Source organism: Microcaecilia unicolor, chromosome 2 (assembly GCF_901765095.1).
Source record: "Microcaecilia unicolor chromosome 2, aMicUni1.1, whole genome shotgun sequence".
Classification (NCBI taxonomy): Eukaryota; Metazoa; Chordata; class Amphibia; order Gymnophiona; family Siphonopidae; genus Microcaecilia; species Microcaecilia unicolor.
In genome coordinates, this window is record NC_044032.1 from 360,331,102 (window position 1) to 360,356,373 (window position 25,272).

A 25,272-nucleotide genomic window follows, 5' to 3' on the forward strand; every position below is an offset into this window, starting at 1 on the left:
GGGACATGGAAGGAAGGAGTGGCCTGCCCTGCTGCTTGCTGCTGCTGCTTGCTGCGATGCAAACGTGAAGGCGCTTCAGGTTAGTTCCGGGAGCTAAGGAGGGCGGGCTGGACTGCAGCGGTGCCGGGCCCCCCCCCCCCCCCCCCCGGAGGCCCTGGGACTTTTGTCCCCCCTGTGCCCCCTTCTCGGCGGCCCTGCATATCAGAAAGCAATATTTATTTATAACATTTTATGCTGCTGTTTATAATAGTGTGGAATCTATCAGGCACAATAAATATCAAGAACACAGAGTGGTAACTACAAGTATGGATTTTGCAGCAACAGGGCACCTTGCTTTAATTTTGTACACCAAGTTGAATACAGCATTTTATAGATGTATTGTTCCTTAACCAATAGCCAGAAGGCAGCAGTGGCCATGGTAATTTACATGGTTGCCAGTGAGAGAGAGAGAAGGAGGGCATGAGCTGGAGGTGTGTGCCCCAGGGGGGGTGGGGAAGAAAAAGAGAGTTGAGATGTAGAGTGAAAGACGTGGAGGTCTTGCTATGAGGTAGGGAAAAACAGGATTGCAGAGAGAGAGAGAGGGTAAAAAAAAAACCAAGAGGTACAGAGAAATAGAAAGAGAATCCTTAGAGATATGTAAACTGGAAAAGTAGCAGAGAAAGCTGGTAGGGGAGGGAAAGGAGATCAAGTCTAGGAAGGGATTCAGGCTGTCAGAGTTCTCAACTCAATCCTTGGGACACACCCAGTCAGTCAGCTTTTGTCTCATGAATATGCAAAGGCTAAATTTGCAAACAGTGAAGCAGTGGGTCCTGTGCCAGAAGATCTATGAGAAAAGACTTCAAGACTTGATTATGTGAACCATGGAGGAGAGGAGGAATAGGGGAAGAAGTGATACAGACATTTATATACTTGAAAGGTATCAATGAACAAACCTTTTCCAAAAATAAAAAAGATTATAGAATAAGGGTAATACATTTGATATACCATCTTTCTGTGGTACAAAGTGGTTTACATTTATTATATACAGGCATTTTCTCTGTCCCTAGTGGGCTCACCATCTAAGGGGTCCTTTTAATAAGGTGTGCCGAAAAGTGGCCTGCACTGGTGCAGACGCGTGTATTGGACACATGCAACTCCATTTTTCAGCTCACCTGTAAAAAAAAGGCCTTTTTTAAAGCCAAAAACGGATGTGCAGTAAAATAAAAATTGGCACGCTTCCATTTTGGGCCTGAGACCTTACCGCCACCCATTGACCTAGCAGTAAAGTCTCATGCGTTAACCAGGAGGTCATGGTCTTTGCGCTTACAATGCCGATTACCACCTGGTTAGTGCCGCACACCAGAAACCTTCTGGTGCGCTTAGTAGATGCACATAAAAAATGAAATTACCACCCGGGCCACATGGTAGCCGGGCAGTAGTGCAAAATTGACGCGTGTAGGCGCCTACGTAGCTTAGTAAAAGGGCCCCTAAATTTTGTACCTAAGGAAATGGAGGTGTGTTGCCCCCATATTCATGGGAGCCAAAGGCATTATTGTGTATATTTAATAGGAATATTATTAGACAGCACTGTTTACTGGGGCTTCCCCTCCCCCCCTGTCTACAGGTGCAGTGTCCTGTGATTGGCTCCTTGTCAGCTTTTTTTCTGTTGGTTGTGAGCTCTGAGCTAAGGCCAGCCCTCTTTCTTTGCCCCCACACAGGCTGAGTGTGAGAGGCTCAGTCTGTGCCTTGCATGCCTCCTGCTAGCAGCTTTTCTGAGAGTTGACCTTTCTTGGTTCCACTGGGTTATCAGTAACTACGACTCACTTCATGAAATGGAACCTGTGCTAAAATAGGCATAAACTGGTGGTAAAAGAACATATTTGAACGCCCATGTTGATAGCCTACGGCCCTTAGACATATATATTTCCTCATTGCTGCCGTTGATATTATAGACAATGACAGTTGTAAAATGACCATGCTGTACATAGTAGGCACATACAGACTCTATGGGGGCATTTTACAAAGCCATGCTAGCATTTTTAACTCATGGTAAAAATCAGCTGGCGGTAAATGCTGAGACCCCCATAGGAATATAATGAGCGTCTCGGCGTTTACCATCAGTTGATTTTTACGGCGAGCTAAAATCGCTAGCAGAGCTTTGTCAAAGACCCCCTTTGTTAACAGATTCTTTTCTAAAATGCTGCTAGAATTTGACATCTATCAACCTGGGCATCTCAATTCCGATCTCTAAAATCTGCCTCCATACGTGCATATACTGCCTCTTATGTATACTTTATAAAATTAATGCATCCATGCTTATGTTATACATGAACATTTACACCAGCGGTTCCCAAACCTGATGCTGGAGGCACCCCAGCCAGTCAGGTTTTCAAGATATCCACAATGAATATTCAGGAGAGAGTTTTGCATGCAGTGGAGGCACTGCATGGAAACCTGCCCATGAATATTCATTGTGGATATCCTGAAAACCTGATTGGCTGAGGTGCCTCCAGGACCATGTTTGGGAGCCACTGATTTACATCTGCTCCCAACCAGGCATTAATATCTGCAGCTTCATTATAGCTGTGGCAGGTGCAGTTCATTGAGTAATTTTATAATGACACATAGGTAGGTATTCATCTTTATGGAACAGGCACCAGATAGGCATGCACTTGTACTCCAAGTCTGGATGGCTTGTTAAAAAATTACCCTCATGGTTAGTAAATGTGCCCATTGAGAATAATGGGGTTTGCTTTATTTAACATGCATTAAAGTGCATTGAGGCAGTGGAGGAGTAGCCTAGTGGTTAGTGCGGTGGATTTTGATCCTAGGGAACTGGGTTCAATTCCCGCTGTAACTCCTTATGATTCTGGGCAAGTCACCTAATCCTCCATTGTCCCAGATACAAATAAGTACCTGTATATACTCTGTAAACCACTTTGAATATAGTTGCAAAAACCACAGAAAGGCAATACATCAAGTCCCATTCCCTTTAATGTGTATTATTTTGTGTGTTAAGACTGTAAAACACATTAGCCAATGAGGCTGAAAATATGAAGAGTGCTGCAGAAGTTTAAAATATTGTCAGCAGAAGTTTCAAAACATTTGTGCAATATTTTTCCGGACAAAAATAATACAAGATATATTTTGCATCTAGTTACGCTTTTCTGTGCGTTTCTTTTTGACCTGCCCTGGAAGCTGAATTCATTTCTTATTCTGCCAAACTCCTGTTTAAGTATAGTACTTGTACCGAAATCGAAGTGTAAATATTACTAAAGTCTGAATGTTTTTATTTTCTCTTCTCTTTCTTTCTCTCTCTCTCTCTTTTCTGCATTTGCAGCTGTTAGTCCTCCTCCCGTCATGACCGGACACCTCATACGATGTATGGAGAATGAGAAAAACTATTGTGTCAATGGAGGCGAGTGTTACATACTCAACGGTATTACAAGCAGCTCGAAATACCTGTGCAAGTAAGAAAGAGTTTCATTCATTTTCCTCTCCATACGATGTGGCTGTTATGAGTGGTTATATTTTGCATTTGGAGATCATTTTTATCCATTCCTTTATTAACCTGGTAATTTCTGTAGGTGGACAGTATCTGGCTCATAACATGGTATTTTGAACTTTTTTGTCATATAGCATCCCTCAATGTAGTAGGAAGACTCATCCCCTCTTAGTACATGTGCACTGTTCTATTTTCTATGCCATTGGGGTGAAGGGAAGAAAACTGGGGGCTACAGTGCAGAAAGAGCATGCCAAGCATGGAATAGTGTGACAGCCACCTGCTTTCCCCATCCCTTCCAAGTGATCCTTTTAGTCTACAATCCGGACCTGAATTTGATAAGTCCCTACAATACATCCCCTGGCTATCAATTTTGGATGTCTCCGCAGCCAGATTTCAATAATTTAGGAAAATTCACGGAAACTTTACACACTAGCAGATCAGTTCTAGACATCCTGATTGATTGTTATATCATTTGCCCAAATATGCGTTTTCAGTGTAAAATGGTGGTGCAATAGTATGTGATGTGATGTGATGTAGTAATGGCATTTTGGATCAGAATTGTACATTTGGACTTGAATTCATTCCGTCTGAAGAGTAAAACTATCAGTGGATGCGGATTGGATAGACATCCAACACTAATACAGTTTGGCTCTGGTTCTTAAAACTTCAAAATATTAATCATCAATCTGTTAGATTAATAGTATTGTTCTAGAACTCTACATTGGAGCCAACAGGAAATTAGATATTTTTTAAAAATGCTAACAGTGAAACAATCATTCTTCAAGCCTGGAACTTATTGCAGTAGTAGCTCATGGGATATAAGATTTTAGGATGATATTATGGATGCCATGCACTAAAACCAGCATCAACACTTTTTAGCACGTGTGTGAGATATTTTAGGGGTCCATCATCTGCCACATTAACAGTTAATGGTACCTTTAAAATTAGTGTGCTAATTTCCACATGATAGCTAACATGGGATAGGGTGGAAAATAGGTAGAGACTGGAAAAAGGAGGTGATAGTGCCTCTGTTTCTGATGAGACTCAAGCAGGGGTGCTTTTACTAAGCTACTAGTGCATTTCTTATTGTAGCTGAAAAGGGCTTACCATGGGATGCACTGAGGCATCCTGCAGTTATCTTACAATCTGGATGCGCAAATCGTGTTCCCAGAGGAGGCATGTCTGGGGGAGGAGAGTAAGCGTTTAAGTTCAATTGCATTACCCTATGCAAACTAATTAGCGTAGGATTAGCACGTGTGCGCTTACTGCCGACAATATAGGTGTCGAAAAGTGCTCATGTACTAACTTTTGTTAATAGCCACACAATAATAACGACCTTAGCGCATGGCCAATGATTTGGAAAACGGAAAATCAGCCATTTTCTGGCTGCGCTAAAAATGACCGCTAAGGACACTTTTTAGCACAGCTTAGAAAAAGGAGCCCTTAGAGTGTAGACCACACCTCCAGAAAGATGTAAGCAGGAAGGAGTCGGTCCAGAGGGCAGCTACTAAAAAGTGAACGGCTTTTACCACAAATCATACGGGGACAGTCGTAAAGATTTCAATATGTATTCTTTGGAAGAAAGGCAGGACAGGAGAGATATGCTAGAGACATTTAAATATATCAGTGCCGTAAATGCACAGGAGGCCAGGCTTTTTCAATTCAAAGGAAGCTGTGAAATGAGGAGGCATAGGAGAAAGGTGAGTGGGGACAGACACCGGAGTAGTCCAAGAAAATACTTATTTACAGAAAGGGTAGTGGACGTGAGAAATGGTGTCTTGGTGGAAGTGATGGGTACGAAGTGATGGATTTGAAGACTACAACTGAATAAAGCGCAGGACAAGCACATAGGATCTCAGGTTCAGGAATCCCCCAATAGCCAACCCAGCTTAACTCGCGAAAGAATAGATCGTTAATCAACAGAACAGGTTTCATGAAAAAAAATGAGTCTTTAAGTAACTTCTTAAAAGCAGGCAAGGACACTTCGGAACGTAAAAATAGTGGAAGCTGGTTCCAAAGCTCTGAACCTACCACACTAAACATGGTTTTCGTATAAGTTGCCAAAGAGACTTGGTGGAAGGAAGGTGCCAACAGTAAATGCTGTTGCGCTGAATGAAACAAACGTGATGGAACATAAGGAACCAGAAATTTAACAAGAAATTCTGGAAGACCCAAGAAGAGAGTAATCTACCTACGTGGATGAACACTAACTCCCACGAGGATATAACAGTGTAAAAGGAAGTGGGGAGTGGACCAATGACTCCAGGGAAAACAGGATACAAGCCTACAATGTATCACTTTATTCAGTGACTCGACACAGTACCGTGTTTCGGCCACAGGCCTGCCTCAGGAGTCTTAAATGATCCTTGGTATTTGCAATGAGTCTCGAAGTTGATTTTTGTCCTATACAGGTCGTATAGATCACACTGCAATGCTAAGACACAGCAGGTTTACAAAGGTCTTTTTCAAGACCAATCAACTTCGAGACTCATTGCAAATACCAAGGATCATTTAAGACTCCCGAGGCAGGCCTGTGGCCGAAACATGGTACTGTGTCGAGTCCTTGAATAAAGTGATACCTTGTAGACTTATATCCCGTTTTCCCTGGGGTCATTGGTCCACTCCCCACTTCCTTTTACACTATTCTCGAAGACCCACCAGAAGCAAAGTTTTATATAAAACCCGGAAATTAACCGGCAACCAGAGCTCCTCCTGTAAAAGTGGTGTCACATGATCCAATGTTTCGTTCCTAATAGCAATTTCTCAGCTGTGTTCTGTATTGGCTGTAAACACTTCGATTCTCTCCGACTAATTCCCTAAAACAAATAATTATAATATTCCACATACGTTAAAACCAAAGCATTCAAAATAATTCAAACTGCTCCTTTTTTTAAAGGAGAGGAAAGGATAGTAGATGGGCAGAATGGGGATTAGGGGGTTGACCTTCCCTAATCCCTCCAGTGGAGTATTGCTCAATATGAGCCCTTTTCTGAAACCTAAATGTCCCGGATAGCAAGTCTAAGTCCTGGTGATAATATTTTTGAACATAATTTTTGAACATAGACGTGCTTTCACCACAAATATAGGTGCCTTATATAGAATCTGGGGATCTTTGCTTCCCCCCTCCCAACATGCCCCCTCAGACAGAAAAAGTTAGCACACAGCATGTACCCATTTAGCCTTACCACAGGATAACTGAGCACGTCCCAGGGTATGCCATTTTAAGCTGTGCTAGCACAGTGTAGTAAAAGGGCCTCTTTACACTCAGTTGGTACATGCTAAGCAGGTAACATGTCTAGATGCCATACATGACTACTTTGTGGAGCATCTCATCTATGAACTTACCAGAGGATAAACTACTTTAGATCTAGCTCTTACTAGTACACTGATGTAGCTCTTCATTTTAAAAGGAAATCTATGAAAAAAATGATGAAATTACAAAAAAAAAAGCTAAAAGGAACACTTGCCATTAAAAAGTTTGCATGATGTATGGTTATTATTTTATAAGACCATTTTGGAAGCCCAGACAAAACATATTCTATATATTAAAATATTAAAAAATAAAAAAGTTGAAAGAAGGCCAAATAAAATGGTGAGGTGGAAGAGACAATGAAAGCCAAAACGACATCTTTCAGAAAATAAGGATTAGCACAAATAAGGTAGGGCAAGAGAAGCTTTGAAAAGAAGCTTACTATAGAGCCTAGAACTTGTTTTTCAAATACATCCAAAACAAAAAGTTCATCACATAGTCAGTTGAACTGCATAACCAAGGGGTGAAAGGGAGGATAAAGTAATACCAGAAAAAATAAATTATTTCTTTGCAGATGTAGTGCAGGCATAAATAGTAACAGAGTTCTAAAAAAAATGTGAGATCCCTAGTAAAGAAAGAATAGTTATAAAGTGTTATGGAACCCTTCATTAAAGGATGGTTCAGCTGCATTGTGCATCCATGAAGGCATCAGGGTAATCTTAATAGTCCTATGCTGTTGTACCACTGCTGTTTAGTGTTGTAACTGTTACTCCAACAGCATCGGACTATTAAGAAGGCTGGTGTGTTCTGCATTGAGGCACGATAGTTGAAACTTCACTTTAAGGAGCATGCGGAGGATATGGAGAGGCTTTTCTTGATTTTGGTAGTAAGATATAGAAGGTCACAGGGTTTTTGGCTTCGCTGTTAGCTGTTTAAGAATAAAACTAAAGACTACAAGTCCTAGAATCGCCTACTAGCAGAGAGACCATCACTATTAACAACTATTAGTCATGCTTGGGAATACATAGAGTGCTTCAGGGGGTGAGGGTGCCAAGGAGGGCTGCTTCAGGAGAGTAAGGGGGTCTGTTCAAGCGTCCTATTAAAGAATTGTCCTTTATGTACATAGGGTACTTGTGATAGGATGTGATTTAAGGGGAATCTTGGTTCTGATCTAGTCTCTGGCCTTTTCTCGTCATTTTTCTTACAACTCTAATGGAGCAGCATCGGACTTTTTGTGTGGCATAGCTATGCACAGCTGAATGGCATGAACAACATTTAACCTCACAGTAGAAACAGCCATGCAATATTATTGTACCATGCCATCCTGATTAATCACTGTCAGGTTAATGAATGCTAAGGTCGTAATTATTTTCTCTGTTTCACAGTTGTATGAAAAAAAGGATATTAAAGCACTAAGGTATTCACTAGTTACACAATTCAGCATTATTAAACTGAAGACTGTGCCCTCATGACTCATCATATCCAAATATATGAACAAATTTGGAATGTGCATGGCTGTTGAACTCTGAGCAACATAAATTCAAAAATAAAATCTCGCGGCACTTCGCAAATTGTGAGGCATGTTTTCTAAAAGGCATTAGATGTTCGCACTTAAGGCAGGTTAGCAGCCAAAAGTAACCTGCCCTTTGTGCAAAGGAATTGCAGTAACTGTTGGGAGTGTGTCCGGCAGAACAGAGGTCCATCAAGCCTAACATTCTGTTTCCAATAGTGGCCAATCCAGGTCACAAATATCTGGCAAGATCCCGAAAAGGTTCAATACATTTTATGCTGCTTATCCCAGAAATAAGCAGTGGATTTTTCCCAAGTCAATTTAATAATGGTCTATGGACTTTTCCTTTCGAAAGCCATCCAGACCTTTTTTAAACCCACTAATCTAACCGCCTTTACCACATTCTCTGGCAATAAATTCCAGTTTGATTACACATTGAGTGAAGAAACATTTTCTCCAATTCGTATTAAATTTACTACTTTGTAGCTTCATTGCATGCCCCCTAGTCCTAGTATTTTTGGAAAGAGTAAACAAATGATTTTTCGTCATCCCATTCCACTCCACTCATTATTTTATAGACCTCTATCATATCTCCCCTTAGCCGTCTTTTCTCCAAGCTGAAGAGCCCTAGACGCTTCAGCCTTTCCTCATAGGAAAATCGTCCCATCCCCTTTATCATTTTTGTTGCCCTTCTCTGTACCTTTTCTAATTCCACTATATCTTTTTTGAGATGCGGTTACCAGAATTGAACACAATATTTGAGGTGATGTCCCCCCCCCCATGTCCCCTCCCCATCCCACTGTAAGCAGTTAGCTCTGGACTTTTACCTTATTTAGCATGAACTAAAACCTGTGCTAACTACTTAGTGCAACCTAGTAAACATGCTACTTTATGCATTTGCTCTAGAAATTGCTTCTTATGTGATACCTGTTCACATATTCAAAATGCCAATAGCCCTTACAGTACCTGAATACCATGTCTGTGCACGCCTCGCTTCAGAGATGCTGCACATGATTGTGCAAGGCAGACTTGTAGCTATGATCTAGCAGTGGGTCTCATTCCTCCACCCTAAAGGTTCTGCTGGCTTTAAACAGCATATCTTTTTGCACATGTAGTACTGGAAGTCCACCTTTCCTGTTTTTTAAGTACTTAGGGGGTCTTTTATTAAAGCCGCAGTAGCATTTCTAGCTCATGCTATGAATCATTATATTCCTATGGGCATCTCAGCCTTTAGCTCCAGCTGATTTATAGTGTGAGTTAAGGGACCTTTTTACTAAAGTGCACCGATAAATGGGCTGCACTAGTGTAAGCGCGTGTTTTGGGCACGCGCAGATCCATGTTTCAGAGCACCTGTAAAAAAGACCTTTTTTAAAAATGTTGCCGAAAATGGGCGTGCGACAAAATAAAAATTGGTGTGCGTCCATTTTGGTTCTGAGACCTTACCGCCAGCCATCGGCTTAGCGGTAAGGTCTCGTGCGGTAACCGTGTGGTAATCATCTACGCGCATAGACTGGCGATTACCGCCCAGTTTCTGCCGCACGCTCTAGAAAATAAAAATTATTTTCCGGTGCATGTAGCGGACGTGCGTAAAAAATGAAATTGCCGCAAGGGTCATGCGATAGCTGGATGATAACTCAAAATCTTGGTTGTGCATAGGCACGTTGGTTGTGCATAGGCACCTACGTGGCGTAGTAAAAGACCCCCTTAGCCTCTAATGGAACCACATAGTGGAATATTGTGTCAAAATAAGCCCAGTTTAATAATACTTGATTCACTGTCCCTGTATCACTTGCCAAGAAAAACAAAACAAAACTATGAGCCTAAAATGAGCAAACATTGAGAAAAAGAAAGGTACTAATATTGTGTTTGATTTTTTTTATTATTATCATGTATTTGCTGAAATAAATACCAAAAATGATTGTAAGATAATTTTCTATATGTTGCCATTGGAGCAGAAAATGGCTATTGTAAAATTAAGCAGGAGTTTAAAAAGTAATGCTGCACCTACTTGTGAAGTCATTCACAGGACCACAGTTTGGGTGAAGCAGGGGCAGAGTTTTGAGGTACTCATATAGGGCTACATTCTATATAAGGCGCCCGAAAAAATCCGCACGTTAAACATTTACGCCTAAGCGTATTCTATAAGCGACGCCTAGATTTAGGTGCGGTATACAGAATATGCTTAGTTAATATCCCAGAACCTAAAACTATGCGCCTCCATTTAAACCAACAAAAATGTGTCATAAATCCCTGTGCTTAGATTTACATGCACTGGGCTGCATTCTATAACTATGCATGCAAATTTTGGAATGCCCACAAAATGCCCGTTTCCTTGCCCCATAGCCACGCCCCTTTTGAACTGTGCACATTAGAATTTAGGTGCAGTTCATTATAGAACACGCTTAGTGAGTTGTGCACGTAAATTCAAATTATTACCAATTAGTGCTTATTATTGCTTGTTAAGTGCTGTTATCTACACTTATTAGCTTGTTAAGTCAATTAAGTTATGCACAGTATTATAGAATATGCATGGATTTCTGCACGTAGCAGTAGTAGTAGGTGCGCTATATAGAATCCAGAGGATAGTTTGCAAACTATGCACATATATGTAGAGTATGGGGGGAATTCTATAAGGGGTGCTGAAACATGGGTACCGGAAAAAATTGGCAGTAAGCAATATTCTGTAATGGCCAGACTTACACTTTCTGAAATCCGGTATAAATCCTGGCACCCAAGTTGGGCACAGAAACCCAATATTTGATAACACCGCATGCAACTTTTTGGAATGCCCATGACCCCATCCATGCCCCTCCCGTGACTGTACTGTTTTTAGGTTGCACATATGGGATTTGCAGATAACCGTGCATTAACATCAGTAATTGGTTGTTGGCATCCAGTTATTGGTGGATAATAATAGCCTGTTATCCAATTAAGTTTTGCATGCATCTCGGAAGCACGCCCATATTTGGGCATTGAATTTTGGGGAATATGCACATAGCTGTACCTGCTTTGGAGCAGGGGTAAATTTTGCCAAAAGTATTTGTCCACAGTTGAGAATCGTTTTAACAGCCTGCTTTTAATAAACATGTCGTTATGAAATATCCAATATGTAAGTACTAAACTAGAATACCAAATCCTCAGAGAACTGTGTTGTATATCTACATACCAAGTTACCTACGGGGAGTAATTCTATATAGTGGTTCCTAAACGTAGGTACGACCAAGAAACAAGCTTACCCCCAGATTCTGTATAGTGTGCTTAGCTTTAGGTGCCAAAATCGGTACAGATTCTATAACACCGCTCGTACCTTAATTGGCTTAACAAGCTAATGAGCGCTGATGACAGCACTTAACAAGTAATAATGAGCACTAATTGGCACTGATTAGAATTTAGGCGCACAACTTGCTAAGCATATTCTGTAACAATGTGCGCCAAACTTCTAATGTGCAGAGGCAAAAAGGGGCATGGTTATGGGCGGGGAAATGGGCGTTTCATCTGTGTTCCAAAATTTAGGCGCCTAGTTATAGAATATGGCCCAGTGCGCCTAAATCTATGCGCTGAGATTTATACCAGGTTTTCCTTGGCGTAAATGGATGTGAGCAGATATCGGCGCTGAAATATCAACTAAGCATATTCTATAATTGGCGCCTAAATCGAACACAGTGGACCCACAGTTGTCAAATTCAGAGCACTTTTGATTGTTTTAAACTGGTGCTGATTCCACCCTCCAGAGACAGAAAGTATCTAGTGTACCTGAATGTAGATACTTTGATAGCTTTTAAGCTTGCAGACAGTATATTAGAAATTAAAAGTAAATTAATAAAAATTGCCCCATATTTTATTACAAGATCTCTGTAAACCAAAATGTATCGCAGTGTTCCCCAAAAATCACTTTAAAAAATATCAAGGCAATGTCCAAATCAAGTTATCAATCACAACATTTAGCTTGATTAGAAATGCAGTGTTCAGTGACATGAGATTAGTATTTCAGCAATCACCTGCTTCAGGGGTCTTCACAGTGTGATAGTTACTTGTCAATTAAGCATACAGACAAAACATTTTTTTAAGGGTTTGATGTTCTGGTTTGGTACTTACTTATCAGTTTATAATTGCATCAGGAGACTGCCACTATTTTGATTTTTTTTTTGTCTTTATAAAATATTTGCATTTTGGACATTTTTATAGGCACCTTGTTATAAAATTAACCCCTAAATGTCTGTTTACAGTGGAATGTTTGTTTTTTACCAGATAGCCCTTGATGTAATTAAGAGTGGGTTTGTGCTCTTTTTATTTTAAACAAAATGTCATAAAAGCCTAAATATTTTATTTTTTTTAAATACCCTTTATATGTACCTTAAGGGTATCTTTAACTTGTTTTTTTCTTGAGGTCATCTGGAGGAATCCTCTTGGTTGCTCATAGAATGAATGCCAGTCTTGATAGATCAGCAGTTTTGTGCTGTGTTGCTCATCACATTTTTGCCCTTTAGGTGCCCACCTGGATTCACTGGAGCAAGATGTACTGACACTGTTCCCTTGAGAATCGTAAGCACAGGAAGTATGTCAAAATAATCTGATCTTTGCTTTCTCTTCCCCCAACTACAGCAACAAAAATGCTATTTGGCTTGGTGTCTTCCCTGTTCAGACTGCAACAGTTCTCTGTTGTGCCTTAGCCTCGGCCTCTTTCAGCATTGTTTTAAGTATTTTGAAGCCTGGTTTAAAGATTTCTCGATGATCCAATTTAACCCAGGTCAAATGTGCATCATCAAATCAGAACTTCATGTTAAAAGAATAAAACATTTGATGGATGACCAAGGGGAACATAAGTTTCCCTATTGCCTACATGATATAGACATTGACAAGAAAATAAGGTGATTGCATCCGCTTAGCTCAAAACTGAATTTTGTTTGGACAAAATCTTAAATTTACGAGGCTTCAAGACCACAGGCCATGTTGGCACGAAGAGATGGGTTGCCGTCCTTGGAGGTACTCAGTCAAGCTCAGTAAGTTTACACTGAAAGGACCCTCTTTCTTGGCATATACTCAACTCTTCTCTTCTCTGTTTTCTCTGCTATTTTGTTTTGTCTTTCCTCTCAGGTGCCCAAATGAGTTTACTGGTGATCGCTGCCAAAACTACGTAATGGCCAGCTTCTACAGTACGTCCACTTCCTTTCTGTCTCTGCCTGAATAGGAGCATGCTGTCGGTGCTGCTTTCTTGTTGCTGTGTCTTTCCTCAAAGTTCTTCTAGAACCGGATGTTTTCTCTAATAGCTCCTAATACTGTTTGTCTTTGATTGTAGCATGAAAACAGTAACAACGCTCGTAACAATAATAACTGTCATTGCCGTTGGCATGTATAGGGTATGGAAGGTGTTGATAGACCATGTAGGATAAATAGTAATGCTGAGGCAAAGAATGGCATCATGATGCAAACATTCAGTGCCATCTGTATTAAAAAGCGAATAAAATCATTTTAGCATTTCTTAACAGGAAGTATACATCAATAGTAACGAACAAGAGAATCACTTCTTTGGTGTGAAAGCACACATACGTTACCTTCTAGGAAGGAGAAGGAACAGCTTGATAAGGTATTTTCCCCATTTTATGTCTATGAGGGATAAGATTAGTAATTAAAACTCTTACGTCTCCTAATAATAAGAGAAATAAATTACATCTAAGTCATAGGAAATAACAATAATGAAAAGGGAACTGAAATTGTGATGTTTGAAGCAGCTTAGTTGTGATAGACAAGTGCAAGGGGCAGATAATTCAAGGCAAATATAACCTCTGTTCCATTTCCTTAGACACTTTCCCAAACATTTCCTGGTTGGGGGGGGTGGGAGGGGAGAGTGTTATTGTAACATTAATACAATATCTCTTTGTGGGAAAAAGACACGAAAAAGGCAATATGTTTAGGTGAAGCCTTGGAATGAAAATTAAAGCTGTTGAAAGATCACAGATAAATAATGTACTGAATATACTTCCCCTGCTTGTATAATATTTAATACATTAGAAAATGGGAACATTTGAAAGGAAATTTGTCTTTATATCCATAAGATATACCAAAGCAATGGCGTGTTATGAAGTTCCAAAGACTGGTGATGACTACTGATAGCAGAAAGGTTATAAAATTGTAGGCTGGAACATGAAAATTATACATGGCTTAAAAAAAAACATCATTACACTCACTAGACATATGATGACGATGGCAAATATTAGGTTAATTAATGGATATCTTTAAAAAGAATGAATCTACAGCAGCCATAACAAACGCACAGGGCCCTAGATCTTGTCTGTGAAGCTAAAATTATTTTGGTGGTTTATGTAATGTAATTCAACTTAGGCTAGAGATTTTAAAAACCCTTCCATAACTGAAGAAAATGAAGCGAAAAGCTTAGATGCACTCTGTGTTCATTGTGTGTTCTGTTTCTACTTAACTGTCTGCAGTTTGCCAGGGTACTATTAACAAAGACTGTTTCACATAAACTAGTATTTATGTCTTACTGGTCATTCTTTGGGGCTGAAAAACACTTCAAACAAACCAGGCCTAATTTAGTTGATCTGAATTATATGAAAAATAACATGAGCTCAAAAATTAGTGCCCAATAATCATTTAATAAGAGGTTACTTTATTTAAATAGTGCTAGATATTAGGGTGCATGTGTGTGTGTTTTCCTACATTCTCTGTTCGGGGCATTGTTTAGGGCGCCTGTCAAGCTTCGTATAATTAAACGGCCCAATTCTGTGAAATTCGGAGTTCTACAAATTATCACATATAGGAGTAAACACCTATGGGACTGATCATAATATCTGCTGAACCAGCCCAAATATATATATTTCTTTCCCCAGCAAAGAAAATGTTATTTGTCCAGACACTTCCAGAGGTTTGGTTATTGGCGCAGCTTGGGAGTTTTTCAGAATTGAGGCCACTGTGATTAAGGGAGCAACGTTTTCAGTATTTTGGGCTAGATTCACACAAATATTCATAATGCCAAAACCAAAGATAGAGGCTACGATCCGCAGAAGTCAAAGCCCAGAACAACACAATCAACAGATTATAGCAGGTTTATCGTGTCAACTACAACACATAAAGTCAAGTTAAGAATTGTAACCTGACATGGCCATGTTTTGCCCTATCAAGGGCTGCATCAAGGGTATAATACCTTTGAGTGGTTGTGTTATGTCGGGTTATGACTTATTACTTGTTTTTATTTTGTGGTCGACATAATAAACTTGTTATAATTTACATTACTTGCTTGAATAATTGATTTGCCGAGTATTCACAATGTCATGCACATGGAATCAAGATGATTTGCAGAGCTGATATGAGACAAATAAACAGAGACCTTTATTGTTCTTAACCAGAGCTTCTGCATTAAAAAATCAGTAGACTTTAAAATATGATTTTAATATGAGAGGCATTTATGCTGCACAAGACAATTTTTTGGAGGCTAGAATAGCCCCTTCAGCCCCTTCAGCTCCTTTTTCCCCCCTCCTAAAAGCAAAAGTAGTTAAACTACATTGTGCTCTGTGCTTCAGTGCATTCGGAAAGATTTTATAATATATTTTAATTTAAAGTTTTGGCATAAACACTGCAAGTTAAAAATGTATTCAGCATTTTTACATTATAAACTGGTTAATCAGTTTCTTGAAATTCTTAAGATGCTACCAAGGTTACTAAATAGACAAGGCACAAGTAGAACCTTCTATGAAACCATTTATTCATTGCAACTTCCCTCTCTCCCACCACCAGTACACAACTGTATGTCTTGTCAGATCAAGACAAAAATAGCGGACAGTCTATAGCATGCCAAGCTACTTTTACTAAACTACAGCAAAAATTCTTTCTGATATGCGGTAAGGCCCCCCTTTTACAGCAGCGGTAAAAGGCTGTTTTTTTGTTGCCGCGTTGCCATTTCGGGGGGAGCAGTTACCGCCATCCATTGAGGTGGCAGTAAGGGCTCCTGCACTAACCCAGCAGTAACCTGGCAGCGCATGGCACTGCTCGATTACTGCCGGGTATACACTAGCGCTACAAAAATGAAAATATTTTTGTAGTGCCGGAAGTGGTGCATGCTGGGGGTGGGAACTACCGCCGGGCTGCTGCGGTAGCCTGGCGTTACTTCAGGTTTAGCGAGCAGTAAGCTCATGTTGGACATACCGCTGCTTAGTAAAAGACCGCCAGAGTGCATTCAGTGGTTGTGTATGCAAAGATACCCTGTATTGTCCAATATCTCCATCTAGAACGAGTCATAACACATATTTTTTCCTAGTTTGGTAGACTCCCTAAAGAGAGCCATTAAGTAAAAAGATGTGCGTCTTACTGACAGGAATCCGGGCCCAAAACTAAAATAACGTTTGAAAGAAGTTTAGTGAAAAGCATGCCAAAGAACGCAAACAAGTGACAACACTGGCTTCAATGGTAGTCGACACCAAATAACTTCTTTCTCAAATGAAACGTTTGGGTATACGTTGCTTCCTTTAATCATATTTTAAATAAAACACAATCATTATGAATAGTAGACATAAATTAGCACCGTGCTCAGTTCAGGCAATGCATGTTCCCTCAGCATGCTGTCCAGTTTGGTCTCACGACCAGAATATGTCCCACTTTAAGTACCAATTCCCCATTAAATTGTTCCAAATGGAAGCTGCCTGATGTGAATGATATCCAGTGAAATGAAACTAGATTCTAGGTTAGCAATCCTACCCGTGAGCTAACTAATGTAAATAGAGTGATAGTAATGCATGGGCATGACACTAATTTTATCGAGAACTTAATCAAGCTTTATGTGCAACTAATACCTATCAATAGCAGTGCTCATGTAGGCATGGAGAAATGGCTCTTTTGGAAAAAAAGACATCTGAATGGATTTCATTTGATTTAACCCTTAAAGTATTACTAATTGAAGTCATATACAATACTTACTTTAACCAGTCTGTGTAACATATTTGCAATAGAATACCGATGTCTGTAGAAAATTATTCTACTTTGACTCTTGGGTCCCAGCGTTGACCATCAGTAAGTGAAAACTTGAAATCTGCTTTAAATATTTGCCAAAATGGAGTACAAGAATGCAAGACCCAGTAAACTAAAACTCTGCCTTAACTCTGACTAAAGAAAAACGTTTTGTTCTGGTTGGTATAACTAGAGTAACCTCGTGATTCATTCTGAACTCAGCACACAGAATATTGTTGGCTTTTATTTTGCAGATTTTGAAAAACAGATTTAGCATGGTAGAAATAAAAACCAATGATATTTTCCAACTCGTATGTATGTTGTATAGTAGAAGCTGCATGGTTTGTTTTAGCCAACCACTGGAGTTTCACAGCAAATGTGGCAGTGAAACGATAAAGAAGACGATTCATTAAGAGTTATGCTTTTCATGCCATTTTGGCTACCACAATCAGTAGTCTTATTGGTAGAGAGCATTGATGTCAGATGAATTGAGGGGGGGTTTGGCTTTCCAAAATTACCTTGAGTTTGGCTTAGATCAAATAACAGGGTATTTATTTTCAGATAGTAGAATCCTTTTCAGTACTGAGGCCTTGGCTTAACATGTCACTTTGGCCTCTATGCTGTGAAACTCAGAGATGTGCAAAGGACATTATGAACGGAGGTAGACTATTCTGTGCATAGCTTAATACCCTTTGAGCTGGTCCAAATATTCTCCCCTACACTACTTTTTTTACTTTAGCATATGAAAAGACAGTACTGATATGTCCAGATTTAGACCATATGGATGTGGCTTCTGAAAATTCATGTCATGGAGGGACATTTATTGTTTTAAAAAAATGGTTAAGTAAATGATTAGCATATATTTAAAGTAATAATAGGCTGCACTCTAGCTTATATATAATGATGAAGTAAAACTCCTGTTCTTAATGCTATGATTTCAACTCTCAGAAGAACCACTATGAAATAACTAAAGTGAAGCCTTCCATGTGGCATCCTAATACCACATGTCTTAATTCTCTGTAAAAAAAACATCTTGAAGGATTAAAACCTACAGATGTGCTCTTTAGTGCATTGATCTGAGTCTCAGCTTTCCATGATTTAAGAGAAAGCAAGTCCAGTTTTCCGCCTGAGCCTAAGGGAGCCTATCTGAGCACTGCTGTTTTAACCGTGAGCCACATGTCTTGTTTCAGTGTGCAAGCACAGCCTAGCCATGTTCTTGTGTAATTTGTTTTGGAGTACAGTGTATTGCTCTTTTCTTAAACTTTTTCCCTTTTTCTTTCTTTTTGTCAACTTTCTGCATTGGCAGAGCATCTTGGGATTGGATTTATGGGTATGGATCACTCATTCCTTTTAGCCTGCAGAGTTTAGAGCCGTGAAAGCTTAAAACCTCTTTTTTTTCCTTCAATTCCTAACCAATTTCCTTACGCTTTAGAAGGGATCATACAGCTATAACAGCATTCCTTATCATCTTTCAATCTTTGATGAACTTACTGGGATAGTAAATGAACAAAGCAGACAATATATTGTATGTTTCCAAGCTACTTAGCATAACACTCAGGATAAATCACACATTCACACTTCTGCAGTACTTTCCTACACAGTTAAATGTTCATTATCTAATGCTGAGTACTGAAAAACACTGAAGAATTTATCCACTGTGACAGCTGACATAATTACATAATCAACATATCCAAAATTAGCAGCATATACTCTTTTAATTGTAGCTACTTGAATAGAAATAGAGTTCTCAGCACATTCTAGAAGAACATAGCTTAACATTGCTCTTTGATATTGGGTTGTATGTGAGCCTCCCGTTGGCATCCTCACTTAGTAAAATCGCGGTCCATGGGGAGAGCCATTTTCAAATGCTGTTTACCCAACTTAGGGCCCTATTTACTAAGACGCATTAGCGTTTTTAACGCGCCTACAATTAGCGCACTCACTAACTGTGTAGGTACCTATAGGGATATTGTAGGCATGTACACAGTTAACACGTGTACATGGTTAACAGGTGTTAAAAATGTTAACGTGCCTATAACTCGGCTTAGTAAACAGGGCCCTTAATGGTCTATATGAAAATTTCCCCATCTTTTTTTCCACAGGACAAGTAAATAGGCACAGAGGTAGAGTTAGGTCTTAGTTTTACATTTTAAAAACAATAGATAAATATAACTGTGTGCTTTCGTAGCTTGAGCAGTTCAGTTTTAATGCTACATGAATTAAATTTGATTGAATCTTGTAGGATGCCTGAAGGTTAAATTATATAAAAAGGAGTTCTGTATAACATTAAAGCTATGCTTGCAAAAACTCTTACTGTACTTTCAGTCTGTAGTAGTGAGTGCTTTGAATTTAGTTGCATTAGAAGGCAAAATTTTATATCCGCTGTTCTTCAGTCCAGGGAAGACTGGCTTGCAAGAATAATCTTGAAATCTATATGAATCTATCAATTAAGTAGGACTGTCAACTAGTTAAGTTTAAAAAAATATATATATTTCCTTGTACCATAGATGAGGTCAATAGATTTTAAGAAATATCAGTGTCCATGTATACAGTTAGCTTAGCATTATTTTCCAAATTTGAATTACTTAATAAACTATTGTGGAGACATAAGGGCTGTAGGATCTGCTTTTAAACTGGTGTGGACATATTTCAAGTCAGATTGCTCAAAGCATGATACAACAATTTAAAAGTATGAAACCGTAGAACAGTGCAAAGCAAAATGGTAAAATCAACATCATAATGACTAAATTTGTTAACACAACAATCAATAATAAAGCTAATATTCCATAAATAATACAATTGCAGACATTCAGAATAAGAAACAAGAAAAAGAAACATGCAAATACTTGGGACTGCTAATATAGTTGTAATTTTCTCAGAAGATCAGCAGGTTCCCCGGTCATACATGTGGGACAGGTGACCATATATGATGTCAAGCAGAACAGACATTTCCAAAATCATACAGTTTCTTTTAAGGGCCCTTTTACTAAGCCGCGGTGAAAAGTGGACTGTGCTAGATTTGGCATGTGAAATTGGCACAAGCTGGGCCATTTTTTTACCTCAGCAAAAAAAAGGCCCTTTTTTAAAATAAAGGGGCAGTAAAATTAGCGCATGGCTATTTACTGCCTGAGCTCTTACCGCCATCTATTTAGAAGGCGATAAGGGCTCACGCGCTACTTGTTCGGTAGTCAGGCAACACGCGGCAATGTGGCGGTGCTGCTGATTACTGCCGGGAGTGCCCCTGCGGTAGAAAATAGAAAATTATTTCCTACCACGGGAAACTGCGAGTCCCAACTTTGGGAGTACCACCAGGCACCTGTGCTACCCCGGTGGTAGGGTCAATTTGGCACGCGCTGCCTACGCAGTATCCCTACCAAGGCTTAGTTAAAGGGCCCCTTAGTTTTCTAATCTGTGGTATTTTGCAGACACTGGGAGGTAATTTTATCAAGTCTTTTTCACCCATACATCACCACACGTGTACAAAAAAGGCCTCATATTATTCTATCAGCTTAAGAGAAGAGGCATTCATATAATTTTGTACCAATTTTGTACTAATCCTGTACCAGAATTGGGGAATGCCTTACGGTATTATGTAAGCCACATTGAGCCTGCAAATGTGTGGGAAAATGTGGGACACAAATGTAACAAACAAATAAATAATGGCAGGTACTTTGCAGATAGGTGAGTACAGGAGCGAAGTTTGGGCATAGCATGCCTAGATTATAATATATTTTATTCTACACATGTGCTTGTATACTCTACGGACAAAATTTACTTATAAGCAGATTTGAATGTCCAGATCTTCCTTGAGGCATGATCTGTGCCAGTTTAGGCTAGTATTATATGGAGATGCTTAGATATCTATGGTGCTCATTATCAACACAAATAGACATCTCAGAATGCCCCAATAAACATGTATCCACAAAAAATAGCAATTTTGGAAGGGCAGAAAAAAAAAATAAATGTCTAGCACTGCAGTTTGGCCAAATAGCAAGGAGGCATGTTCTGGGCAGGACTAGGGAGGGTCTAAAAACAGGGGTTTCCCAACAGCAATAATCGAACAGAAAGAAACGTCCAAGTCTTAGATTTAGGACATCCTAAGTTAAAACCTGTTTCAATCACATCCAGGGTTAAAAAAAAAAAGGTGCTCTGATTGAGCAGCTGACCACTGCAGGGATTAAGGTGTGACCCCATCCATAATTCCCCAGTGGTTGCTGTCCCCTTCCCTCTCCCCTAAAAGAAACTGGAAAGGAAAACGAGGCTCTATGACAGTCTCAGGTATTATAGGCATTCCGACCAAAACAGGGAGGAAGTGTGAGGCGTAGCCTAGTTCAGTGGTTCCCAAACTTGGTCCTGGAGAGATCAGATTGGCTAGAAATGTCACTAGAACTTCGAAACCGGTTAGCAACAATTAAAGCTCACTTTTCCTGGATGAGTTACAAATTCATGACCATGGTGTTCCAGGAGGCACGTTTTCAGTGTAAAGCTTTGTGCAGATCTTTTCTTTCTCTCAACGCGTCTCCTATACTTTAAAAATAAGTAAATCATCAGGTGAAAAAAAAATAGCAGGAATGCACAAAAACAACAACAAAAAATGCACTTTTATTTCGTATTAGTGCCGCCTGTACTGCAACCGAAATAACGCAGAATACAGAGACATACTGTATGCTGGCTTCTGGAAAATGACTCTCCTCATAGACTGATTTTGAAATTCAGAAATGTACAAATTGGTGCACACTTCCTTCCTTGGATAACAGGAAGTTGGATCTAGTCAAGTGAGAATATTGAGCAACTATAGATCAGCTTCTCCTGGGATAAGCCATCTAAGCAGAACAATCTGTCCTTCAAGGAGTGCAGTATTCATTTATGCACGGTCTTTTTAAAGGCCACTTACATTTGTCTACTCAGCTGAAAAAGTCCCATTTTTTGCAGAAAACTACACGACTTTGAGGCAGGCATTTCTGTGCCGAAACACAATGCCGTGTTGAGGCTTACGTATTGCAGCAATAAAACTAGTTTGTTTATCCCATTGTCTGTTCAGCCTGCTTCCTTCTCCCAGTTTTTGGTCTGTTCTGGAGGCACCTCAACCAGTCAGGTTTTCAGGATACCCACAATGAGTATTCATGAGACAGATTTGCATGCACTGCCTCCACTGCATGCAAATTTATCTCATGAATATTCATTGTGGATACACTGAAAACCTGACTGGCTGGAGTATCTCCAGGACCAGGTTTGGTAACCGCTGGCCTAGTAGTTAGTGCATTGGACTTTAAACCAAGGGACCCTGGTTCAAATCTCACTTTAATTCAGTTGTATTTTTTAATTGTGAGCCCTCCAGAAACAGAAATATACCTACTGTACCTAAATATATAGGCCACCTGCAAGCCTGAAGGCTATTGAAGTGGTGTAAATTTAGATACTGTTGGCATTTGTCTGTTCTTGGAGGGGGATTTGAATCAGGATCCCTTGGTTTAAAAACCACTGCACTAACGACTAGGCTACCCCTCTATGCTTCCTGTACATCTGCGTGGCCGTTTTTCTCAAAATGCTGCTGTTCATAGGTTGGATGTTTCATTTTGGAAAATGGCTATTCATTTTGGACATTCTCAGCACAAAAATGTCTATCTCACAGCCATTTTCTAACAGAAAATCTGGATGTTTTCCCTGTTTGAAATTGGCTATGAAATAGACTCTTTTTTTTAATGTTATGAGCAAGAAATCCCAATTCTGACTTTCACAGCTTTTTGAAATTGCCCCTTTATGTATCTTTGTAAAATAGTTCCTAAACAGGGCACCTACATGGCCTCTTATACCTGATACCTTTTTATAAAATTATCCACATAGTTCGATAGAGAGGTGCCTAGATTTAGGCACGTAGGTCCAGATTCAGAAAATGGTGCTCAGATATAGGCACCGGGAAAAATTTCACACTAAGTTCTATTTTATAAGGGGCACAGAATTCTGCTCCCAACTTTGGGATCAAGAACTTACGACAGCAGAAATCTAGCGTAAACCCTGACACGTAAGTTGGGTGTATAACCTTGCTGTTCTAGAAGACTGCGCCTAAATATTAGGAATGCCCCTGACTTGCCCATTGCCCTCCCATGACCACGCCCCTTTTGAGAGGGAGATGCACACACAAATCAAATTAGTGCCAATCAACCACAATGAATGTCAATAATTCGTTGTTAGCACCTAAAAAATCTGTGCACATCTGGGCTCTGCACCCAATTTTGCATGACCGATATAGAATCCACAGGGCGAAGGGCAATTCTGTAACTAGACCCCCATGTTTAAGTGTGTGCATGAATATACAGAATACCTTCATTTTCACATGTAAGTGGTGGAAAACAGCTAAGCACTATTCTGAAAGGGTGTGTGTAAGCAGCATAGCACGGCAATGCAATGGGGGAGTTCACACGGGTGGAGTGTGGGCAGAACAGAGACACCTCCCACTTCCACACACAGCTTAGTAGGATACTGTATGTTATGCACACTTGCCACGTTTAAGCATCTGCAGTTACACTCCAAAATTCAGCACCACTTAACCGGAGAGCGCCACTGAATATCTCCCAACCAAAAAGTGGACAGGTCAGGGGCGGCACTGGGGAGAAGCCAGGGGTTATGCGGGTGCCAGCAATATTCAGTAAAAGCACCCACATAGCAACGTGGTTTAATTTAGGATAGTTCAAAAGTTGTCCTAAATTAGGCCACTTAGCTATGTGGATGCCTTCTGAGCCAGCACCTCAAATAGTAGCAACATTCCATGCTACCAATCACCAGGGCAAGCAGTGGCCTCCCCCATGTTCCGCGGTATTGACATAACTTACATTTCCTAGTCATAGTAGCCATATACTTGGCATAACTGCGGTTGTATAAATGCGGCAGGAGTGAGTATAACATAATATTCTGTAAGTTACATATATAAGTGGGAACTTGGTCCATGTTTGGCCCTTGTTCCACCCATGCTATACCCATGTGTATGTCACCCCATTACAGGGTAGTGCTTAGGTTCCCTCCTGGCACTTTTTGGGAAGTGTATACTTTCCTGCATTGGTGCTAGTGTTTAGACATGCAAGGGCCTTGCAAATGTGGGTGCCCAGTTATAGAGTCACCATTCATATTTGCAGAAATAGGCATTTATAAAACTGTCTGGGCTATACATGGGTAAGGGTATCTAATCTAATCTAACACAGAACTTCATTGGATACAAAAATTTGTAAAAAAAAAAAGTCTGTTGCAACTTACAAAATAAGAAAGAACCCAGATAATAATGGGGAACAACAGTATACAGTTATAGTAACAAGATTAAGTAACAATCACAAATCTAATTTAAATCAAATAAAAATGTTTTATTTGCTCTTTTGAATTGCTTTCAAACGAGCAAATAATTTGGAACCATCCTGATAGTACTTGGTAAGGTATTCCAGATATAAATAGCCTGGAATGAAAACATAGATTTGAATAATCACTTATAACAAATATCTTTGACAGAGGGACATGTCAGTAACAATTGATCCTGTAGTCCAAGAGAACAGCAGAAAAGAGATTGAGAAAAGAAATTGACAACAGGTTCAGGGGCTGGCCCCTGTAAAGCAAGAAACATAATAATACAAGCAAGTTTACAACCAACACAACCCTTCAAAGGAAGCCAATGCAATTCTCGCAAATGACTAGTACCATTGGTGTGCAGCAAGGTTTGGTTCTTAGGCCGGTTCTTTTTTCAGTTTTGCGGATGATACCAAAATCTATAATAGGTAGACACCCCTGATGATGTGGATAACATGAGAAAGGACTTAAGAAAGCTAAAGGAAAGGTCTAGAATTTGGCAGCTAGGATTTAATGCTAAAAAATGAAGGGTTATACATTCAGGTTGCAAAATAGTACAGTTTAGGGGGTGAACAACTTTTGTGCATGAAAGAGGAACAGAATTTAGGTGTGATCATATGTGATAAACTTAAGGTGGCCAAACAGGTAGAAAAGAGTTGATGGTGAAGCTGAATGCTTCGGTGAGTAGGGAAAGTAATGGCCAGTATAAAAAAGGAGGTTACTCTGGTGAGATCTCATTTAGAA

At 39.8% G+C, this 25,272-nt stretch overlaps 1 protein-coding gene across 4 annotated transcripts in view; it reads left to right on the forward strand.

Moving 5' to 3' along the window:
- The window catches only part of NRG1 (neuregulin 1), a 325,230-nt gene that overhangs the window by 258,913 nt on the left and 41,045 nt on the right, over positions 1-25,272 (forward strand). For 2 of the 4 annotated variants that reach the window (XM_030194496.1, XM_030194497.1), the window contains exons 4-5: positions 3,320-3,449; positions 12,732-12,799. In XM_030194496.1, coding sequence (XP_030050356.1) covers positions 3,320-3,449; positions 12,732-12,799 — 198 coding nt within the window. Of the gene's footprint in view, positions 1-3,319; positions 3,450-12,731; positions 12,800-13,338; positions 13,398-25,272 lie in introns of all 4 variants that reach the window. The other 2 variants (XM_030194498.1, XM_030194499.1) reach the window with 1 other exon arrangement.